This window comes from Zingiber officinale, chromosome 6B, assembly GCF_018446385.1.
Source record: "Zingiber officinale cultivar Zhangliang chromosome 6B, Zo_v1.1, whole genome shotgun sequence".
Taxonomy (NCBI): domain Eukaryota; kingdom Viridiplantae; phylum Streptophyta; class Magnoliopsida; order Zingiberales; family Zingiberaceae; genus Zingiber; species Zingiber officinale.
The window spans coordinates 127,708,680-127,718,519 of NC_055996.1; the positions used below are offsets into that span (position 1 = coordinate 127,708,680).

The 9,840-nt window shown below is 38.1% G+C and overlaps 1 protein-coding gene across 1 annotated transcript; it reads left to right on the forward strand.

Moving 5' to 3' along the window:
• The first annotated feature begins 2,560 nt into the window (after positions 1 to 2,560).
• LOC121989440 (receptor-like protein kinase FERONIA) lies at positions 2,561 to 5,726 on the forward strand. Its single transcript, XM_042543505.1, has 2 exons — positions 2,561 to 2,708; positions 2,812 to 5,726. The coding sequence occupies exon 2, from the start codon at positions 2,903 to 2,905 to the stop codon at positions 5,564 to 5,566; it is 2,664 nt and encodes an 887-aa protein (XP_042399439.1). The 5' UTR covers positions 2,561 to 2,708; positions 2,812 to 2,902; the 3' UTR covers positions 5,567 to 5,726.
• The last annotated feature ends 4,114 nt before the right edge of the window (positions 5,727 to 9,840 follow it).

Below are 9,840 nucleotides of genomic sequence, written 5' to 3' on the forward strand. Positions count from 1 at the left end.
AGTTGCTTCATTATAGTAAAAAGTGGAATCTCCCATGTCAAGGGTTCCACATGGCTAATCTCATGATCATTTGTGAGGAGATAAATCAGAAAGCTACAATTGATCATTGGGAGAGAATATTTTTCTCTACTTTGCCAAGATTCGACCGCTTGTTCATTGTAGTAATATTTATCCTGCAATAACTAACTCAACTATGCTCCGAGGGCAAAAATAAATATTTGAGTTGCTTTATAGATTTAAATTTGAGTCAAATGGATCTGAATTTGAATTATGTGGTTAAGGAAAGGGGTGAGATTCGGATCCATTAAGAATATAAAATTGGGCTTTTGTAATTGAGTTTGAAGAGTAGACTATTAAATTTATTTGGGTTCCAAGTTAAAACCATTAAAATGTAAACTCTTGATTGTGTTGGGTGAACCCAACGCTCGGTTGAATTAAACTTCAATTGATTTGAACTCCATCCCATTAAGCCGAATTTAGATGAATCAGATCTCTCAATCTTGAACCATCTGAATCAAGCTCCTCAACCTTAGTATTAGATCCAATCGATTTGGCTCCTCAACCTTAGTATTAGATCCAATCGATTTGACTCATGCCCATGATTTTTTTTTTTTTAAATCTCCTATAAAATCATGAAATAATATAAAAATTTAGAGAAAAATTATAATGAGTTTGAAAATAGATCCTAACTCATAAAATATAATTTAAAGATATGAGGACATAAAAATACTAAATATAAAAAACAAACTAATACACTAAAATGTTCATTATCACTCCTCACTTCCAAAGCTGATGCACGTATCAAAAACACCTATACCTAACAATCCAAGGTTGGACCAAAGTTATGATAGACCTTGTTCGGCCTGGTCAGATACAACTCAATTTATAGAGTTTAGGGTTTAATTGTCATATCATGCGTTCCTATGTATCACAATTTGACTAATCAGGATAGATATTACATCAACATTTAGCACAACGTCACATCGAGTTAACAATATGATAGATATATCACGTGTTAGAAAAGATCATGATAGATTTGGAATTTTATCATCATATTATAATAAATCTAATAATCTTGCAAAGATCATAATATTTTTAAATATTTAAACAAAAATAATAATAAATCAAGAACACATTTCTCTAAGTCTATTTTTGATTTGTTATGGACTCCATTATTTGAAGCAACAAAACAGGGGTCTTACAGTTTGACTTCAATTTTGCTCGATGTGTAAAAATTCCATAGAAATTCGCTTGGAAACAAAATAATAATTTGACTATTATGATATATTTGTGCGATTGTTGCAAAAATATTTTGATGCAACTCAAGGACAAATGGACTGAGTCGTGGGGGAAAAGAAGGTCGGCAGAAACTGAGAGTTTATCATCAATTTTTCAGAATAAATTTTTAATCAATTATTAAACATATCATAAATTTTACATGTTTTATAATTTTATTAAAATTATGAATTTATCAAAAACTTTCCCATGCAAATGGTAGTAAGGTGATTCCGCTTAACTTTCCCGTTATTATCACCGTTGGTTGTCGTAGATGACCTTCGATTTGCACCGTTACTTGTTCCCACTCACTCCGCATCTTTCATTGAAAGGTCAGTCTGAGAACGCAATTCCCACACTATCGCCTCTCCCGTAGTAAGTTCGCACGGTTACAGTGGTTGAGGTATAAAATATTGTCCTATAAAATTTTGGGATCAAAATTTAGCGAATCTATTGATCATTTACATTAATGATTAGTATTCATCCGTGATGTTCTTTCTTCGTGTTGATCTTAAGATGAATTGACAAAGATTTAAACGAATGAATCATCTTTTATCATATAGTAAGTTCACACCATTCCATCCACCATCCACATCTTTATTGATCATTCATATTTTATTTTTTATATTAATCATATCATATAGTGTTGAATCTAGAATGATCTATTCAATCCTATAAAAGGTTTTTTATCGATCGTTAAGATAAATCGGAAAGTATTCACGACGAACATCCCAGAAGTCCAATATCCTTTAATTATACTTTTCATAAATACCTAAATGACAATCAAACCTCCTTCTATTACACCATACCAAAAGGGGCATTAGTGATCATAGTACGTCGTTTGATGATAGATTTACATTTTCCTCACACAAATAAATAATTCTCATATAGAAAAATTAAATTAATTTTAAAATGCCTTAAAACCTCTAACTCATTTTATAAATTCAATTCAACAATAAATTTAAAAATAAATATTTTAAATAAAAATATTATACTATATTATATTATAATAATATTCTTTCACCCCTGAGTCATTTTGATTGTGGATTATAAATTAATTTATTTATAGTGTACCAATTTAAAATTTTATTCATATTTTTTTTTTCATTATTTCCTACTAAAATATCTCGCCCATCCAATTTTTATGTACCGAATTCATGATTGACTTAGAGTCGGACAAAACAAGTCTACGCTCCCAGTGCCCGTCGTCCAATTAAATTAAAACAAGTTATGCAATTATTTTGACTAAATAATTGACATGCACCTTCGGAATTGAACAGCACGGGCCTGCCTTGACGCGTTGGGATCACTATAAGATTCCATGTCGAATAATATAATATAATAATACAATATAGGCGAGCACTGAGCAGCCAAGACGCTTCACGCTGAGAGAGTTCTACGATCGGAGTCGGAGGCCCTCTATACTGCATCTGGTCAGGTTTTCTGCTTTTCTATTTTCGGTGTTCTTTTTGCTTGTGATTTTACCTTTCCGGTATAGGCTTACCATCGTTATCCGTTCCTTCTCTTGTTTCACAGTATCTACGATTCTCCCAAAACCCCTTTCTTTTGAAAATTTCTAGTGGTGGAAAAATCGAATCTTGCTCAAGGTTCGAGCGAGCTTTTTCCCATGAAGAATCCTGTGGTTCTCCCTAATTGCGCCCTCGTCTGCGCTTCTTTGATAATCTTGTCGGTGGCTCCGGCCATCTTAGCTGCTGATAATGACTCCGCGATCCTCCTCAGTTGCGGAGCTTCTCAACCGGGCTCCGACCTCGATGGAAGGGATTGGACCCCCGACTCCGATTTCAACTTCTCCCTCCCTTTGAGCGGCCATAGCGTCAAAGCTACACAGCAAGCTTCGTCGGTGCCTCGAGTCCCGTACTTGACGGCTCGGGTCTTCACTTCCCCTTTTTCCTACAATTTCCCTCTCGCCGTCGGCGGTCGGGTATTCCTCCGCCTCTATTTCTACTCTTCCAATTACGACAACGACAACTACACCTCTGGCGATGCCTTCTTCTCTGTCACAGCTGGCCCTTACACCCTCCTCCACAATTTTAGTGCTTCTCTTGTTGCTAATAATTTAAATGATGACTTCTTTACCCGTGAATTTTCCCTCAATGTCTCCACCGGCGTCCTAAACCTCACCTTCTCCCCCTCCCCCACTCATAACAATTCTTATGCCTTTATAAACGGCATCGAGATTGTGCCAATCCCTGACATCTTTAACTCCGGCAATGCTATGCTTATCACTGGTGGCGATGGCAATTCCATAACGTACGAGATCGATCCAGAAACGGCCATCGAAACTATTTACCGGCTCAACGTGGGTGGCGGAGCAATCGCCCCTCCCAATGGGGAATTTTCCAGACTTTGGGAAGACGATTCACGTTATATTTTTGCCGCTGCTTCTGGTGTGACATTTTCTAACGATCCAAATGTTAGCATCACATACCCCCCTGACGTTCCATCTTACATTGCGCCAACTGAAGTCTACGCGACAGCAAGGTCAATGGGTCCAGACGCATCAGTGAATTTGCAGTACAATCTTACATGGATTCTTCAAGTAGATGCTGGCTTCTACTACCTTGTCCGGCTTCATTTTTGTGAGATCCAGTATCCCATAACCACGATTAACCAAAGAGTTTTTGATATCTTCATTAATAACCAGACAGCACAGAAATACGCAGATGTTATTGCTTGGAGTGGCGGTATCGGTGTTGCAACATTCAGGGATTACGTGGTGATTACAACAGGAAGTGGGCAGATGGACATGTGGGTTGCCCTTCATCCAGATACCTTTACGCAACCAGCGTACTACGATGCAATTTTAAACGGGCTGGAGGTCTTCAAGTTGCCAAACAGCAGCAACAGTTTAGCTGGTTTTAATCCAGAACCACGTAGTACTCAGACTTTTGATAGTCCTAATGGGAGTGCCAGTCCGAAGCATCATAAGGCTTTTGCTGCTGTTCTTGGTGGGTTAACTGGGGGAGTTGCCATTTTGCTTGTTGCTTTTGGCCTTATTCTGTTATGCAGGCGCCGTAAGAAGCAGAAGGCGAAGGAAGTAGCCACCAGTGAGGGGACTTATGGTGCGTTGCCTCTCTCCCTCATCGGCAACTCACCTTTTGCTACATCAGCCAAGACAACAATGGAGAGCAATGCCTCGCCGCTTCCTGCTAATCTTTGCCGCTACTTCACCTTTGAAGAGATCCAAACTGCCACAAAAGACTTTGATGAATCTCTTCTTCTCGGTGTTGGTGGGTTCGGGAAGGTCTACCTCGGGGAGATTGACGATGGAACCACGAAGGTCGCGATCAAGCGTGGTAACCCAATGTCAGAGCAAGGTGTCCATGAATTCCAGACCGAAATCGAGATGCTATCCAAGCTCCGACACAGGCATCTTGTTTCTTTAATTGGTTTCTGTGAGGAGAACTATGAAATGATCTTAGTCTATGATTATATGGCTCATGGCACGCTTCGTGAGCACCTGTATAATACACAAAAACCACCACTTTCATGGAAACAAAGACTTGAGATCTGCATTGGAGCTGCGCATGGGCTACATTACCTTCACACAGGTGCGACATACACTATTATACATCGAGATGTGAAGACCACAAACATATTGTTAGATGCAAATTGGGTTGCCAAAGTTTCAGATTTCGGACTTTCGAAAACTGGCCCCGAAATGGACGACACTCATGTTAGCACAGTAGTGAAGGGAAGCTTTGGTTACCTTGATCCAGAGTACTTCAGGAGGCAGCAGCTCACTGAGAAATCTGACGTTTACTCTTTTGGGGTCGTATTGTTCGAGGTCCTCTGTGCTCGGCCAGCTCTTAATCGGGCACTTCCAAAGGAGCAAGTGAGCTTGGCTGATTGGGCACTGCACTGCCAAAAGAAGGGCATTCTCGAGGAGATCACGGACCCCTGCTTGAAGGGTAGGATTGCTCCACAATGTTTCAAGAAGTTCGCAGAGACCGCAGAGAAATGCTTGGCTGATGTCGGGGTGGAACGACCTTCCATGGGCGACGTCCTTTGGAACCTTCAATTTGCCCTGCATATCCAGGAAAGCGCAGAGAACAGCGGCAACATCATCGACGGCATATTCGATGAAGCAATACCACTCGGTATGTTCCATAAGCAAGACCTTAACACTCCAACGACGGAATCAACTACTGCAACAACCATAACCTCCACGATGAGCATTCAAGACCGGAGCATTATTGGTAGCGAGGACTCTCAAGGACTGGCTCCTAATGCTGTCTTCTCAGAGATCATGAACCCTACAGGACGTTGAGAGGCCACATCGGTTAATGTCATGGCTTGTTGTTATAAGTTTAGGTCAGTTTCTTTGCATCTGCAAGAATGTTATTCTGCCGTATTGAAATGTAAAAGCTATAGTCATTGTATGATGAAGCTTTAGTTATTATCACTTGATAGGCGATGTTTTCTAGTAAGATCTCGAGATTACAAGCATCTGTTAAAGATAATTTCTTTAAAAAACTTCGATTGTTCATGGACTCACTCCATTGGCGTTCTCTCCAACAGATTGAGTTGATTCCACATTTTTGCGGTGATCTTACAACAAATTAATTATTAGAATAGTGTTAAAACTATGGTTAAGGAACATAATGCTCCTTATCTCTTTAGAACTTCTCACTTATTTTTCAACCTTAATTTGATTATTGACTTGCACGTATCGAGATGAACCTTTATTTTTAGGGATGAACCTTTATTTTTAGTGTTTGATACTCAAGATATTTATATTTTGATCGGTCCTAAGTCCAGATGAGCTTTTAAGACTTCATTTCTCAAGCACTCAAGTGGATTTTACCAAATAATAGATCGACTTTATGGCTGGCCAAACCTTAGAATCTAGTCGGTCTTAGCTTCGGACGGACTTAGTTCCATATGTCTCGTGAAAGTTCTGGACATTCGAAATGCTATCACTTATGTCTTGTTCACTTGGGAGAGCCGAAAGCAAAATTAAGGAAAAGTTTTTGTCGTTTACTTCATTAAAATTTTCAAATGCAAGAGAAACACTATCCATCAACAGATAGTTTTGGAGCCAAAATCGATCACCTCAAAATCAGACAGAAAGTAGCGGATGGGAAAAAAAATGACAGCATGTGCCTCTTTTTATTCACAAAATACACCATATACCCCCAAAAATGACGTATGTACCTTTTTAAACTCACAAAATTACACCATGTATCGAAAAAATGACGCATGTACCATTTTTATTTACAAAATTACATCGCATGTATTCACCTTCCTTTATCAAGATAAACAAGCATGCAAAGGAAGAGATTTCTTCACCCTTTCTCTTCTTTTCCTCCGAGGATAATCTTCTATCATAGATTTCTTTCCCTTCCTCATCTGTGCTTTAGAGTAAACAGAGCATTAAGATTAGGTGATAAGACTTCTAATTCAGTACATGAAATTGGACTAAGACGATCCTTCGTTTAAAATACACAAGACAATCTCGAATACGTAGAAAAAAAATATAATAATAGTGAATAAGATGGCTAAGCATGACTAATAAGTAGATTAAAGAAAATAAAGTTTTAGTTACAGCGAAAAGAAGCTCATTTACATAAGTTGTATTTGTTAAGCAAAGAAAAGGGACTACTTTAGAATGGGAAAAGGCCGAGCAGACGCTCTTTTATGATCCGTTGGCGATCTAGGAAATGAGTTAGGGGTTCGAATGCTAAGTAGGCCCCTCCTTGAGCTATGACACTGCACCTTCAGCCCCGACGAGACAATGAAATCACGTGACTGGAAGAGGACTGTCTTTCTCTCTTTGAACCGCTTGTCCTCCCTAGCTCGGTAGGTAGCTAGGTCCGCCAAGGCCACTGTCAGCTCAGAAGAAACATCCACCAGTTCAGATTTAGAGGCAGCCAAAGCAGTTTAGCCAACCCCGAAGTCCACCCGGAGGGACTCTAGCTCCGCCTTTTGGATGCCTAGGCTTTGCTACTGCTTGGACGTTAATTGAACTTGGGTTGCCGACTCTGTTGGTCCTTTGGTGACCGGCTAGAGGGAGGATGAATATCCTGCACAATAAAACGAAAAAGACCTTCCTCGACTTATAGCTTTATCAAAATAAACACTTGCATAAAAAGTATTAAAAGACAAAAAAAAAGAGGCTCAGAAAGAGTTACTTCGTTACAACTGGAGAGGTTGTTAATCCAAGGAAGATGAAAAGCTCAGTAAAAATCTCCTCTGGGTGGAGAAGCCTCTTACAGCAATTAAATCTCACAACTAGAAAGCTAAACTCAAACAGAATCGATTACAAGTGTTGTGTTTTGCTTTCTGGGACCGAAGCTGTATTTATAGCCCTGGTCGGGGCACCTGGAAGGGTTCCAAGCTCATGGAGGGGGATAAAACTTTATTTCCATCGCAACGGATCACGTTTGGCGCGTTCCGGATAAAAATCCTAGTCCGGGCGCCCAGACCAAGAAAGTCAACATCTATTGACTTTCGATCCCGGTCTTCCGTTCCGGTTTCACTCGCCTTGGTCCGGGTCTTTCGCTCTGGTTCCGCTTGCTTGGGTGATCTCGGCCATTCGGAATAGGGCTCACTCGAACTCAACTTCTGACTTTCGAGCAATCTTTCGCTCCGGCTTCTCGTCCCTCGAAAACGTCGCGCGCCTCCTTCTCGTCTGCCTGCGTACTCTTCCGCAGCACCTTGTCCCTCAAACACACCGATCCCGTCATCTCTCTTCTGTGTCATCCTTCTCGCTAGCTACGTCTTTTGCTCGACTTCCTATGCTCCTAAGATCCTGCACAATTAGACACAGGGGTTAAAAACTAATATGACCTAACTTGACTTGGTTGATCACATCACAACTACCTTAGAGTACTAACAATCTTCCCCTTTTTGATGTGATCAAACCCAAGTTAAGTTAGGGTAAACAAACATAAAAAAATAAGAAGGTAATAAATTTACAACTTAATAATTTGTAAAAAATTAAATTATCCTTTCCTAGACTTAATCTTCTCTTCTCCCCCTTGATTACATTAAAGAGAGTACTTAAAAAATTAGTATGGTCAAAAATAAAAGTCTAAGGAAGACTATAAAAAAAATTTAAATTTTAAGCCTGAAAAAAATTTTGAGTTAAGAAAACAAGTTGAAAACAAGTTAAATAAAAAATTTTACTTAAAAAAAGTTTCTAACTCTTTTAAAAATTTTAAATTTTACAAGATAAATAATTTCTAAGTGATGAAATTATCAAAAAAAAAATGATTTCTAGATAATTTCTAATAGTATTTTTGATAAATATTGAAAGCATTATTTAATTATTATTACAACTTATCAGTTTGTCAATTAAATATTTATTTCAATAATTGGCTTCTAAGCTGTGACGAGACACTAGACCTTCTTAATTATTGGAGCAACAACCACTTTCTAAACAAAGTCTCTTAAAAAAATTAAATATTTAATTTTCTCTCTGAAAGCCCTAATTAAAAATTTTTTAATCCAAATATGATTTTGGAGCCCAATATAAGTTCCTTCCTACTATATTAATTAAAAATTTTTAGGAATGTATTTTTATGAAATTTTAAAGAATGTATTTGAGGTACCAATTTAATCCATTGTATTTTCTAATATGCTGAATATTTAAGCATGCACGATTTTTCAAATTTTTTATTTTATTTTTTATAATTTTTCATTCTCAATTTTAATTTTATCGAAGTCCTCTAATCGACAAGTAGTAGCTAAGAATGATTTTAATTCTTTATTTTTTTTTTTAACATACAACAATTCTTTGTTAATAATTTAACAAACTGAAATAATTTGTCAGGAGGAAGAGACCATACCTGATTTATTTTATCAATCCTGTAATATGAAGCTCCCCCTGAAATACTGCTTTCTTCTGATGTAGCTCCCTCTTCATTGATGCTCTCAATGCTCATTTCAGAGCTTGCTTTGTCTTCGTCTTCTTGATGACTTGTCACTAACGCAAGTCCGGTGATGACTTCAATTTATGATTCGGACGACGTTTCGTCCCACGTCGCATTTAGATTCTTGTATTTGTTTGTTTGGGTCGACTTCTTGTTCTTGCTCTTGTCCTTGTCTTTCAATTTAGGGCAGTTATCTTTCACGTGCCCTTCTTCATCGCAGTGGTAGCATCTTATCCTTCTTCTTCTTTTACTTTGCACTTGATTAAATCTTTTAGTTTTAAATAACTTTTTAAATTTACGTACCATCAACGCTGTTTCATTATCATCAAGAGAAGATTCTGAATCTTGTTCGTCCATCTTTGCCTTTAGGGCAATGTTGTGCTTTGACTCTTTCTTCAGATCTGCATATCTTGTTTCATGGACTTCAAAAGTTGAAAATAATTCTTCTAAAGTACTATATTCTAGGTCCTTATATATATAATAGACATCTACTAATGATGCCTATTCAGTATTTCTAGGGAATGCATTAAGTGCGTACTTTAGCGAATCTCGGTTGCTTACCTTTTCTCCGAGATTCATGAGTCTGGTGATCAACTCCTTGATCCTTGAGTGAAGGAGTGCAATGGTTTCATCTTCTTCTATTTTGATGTTGCTGATCTGGTTTCTA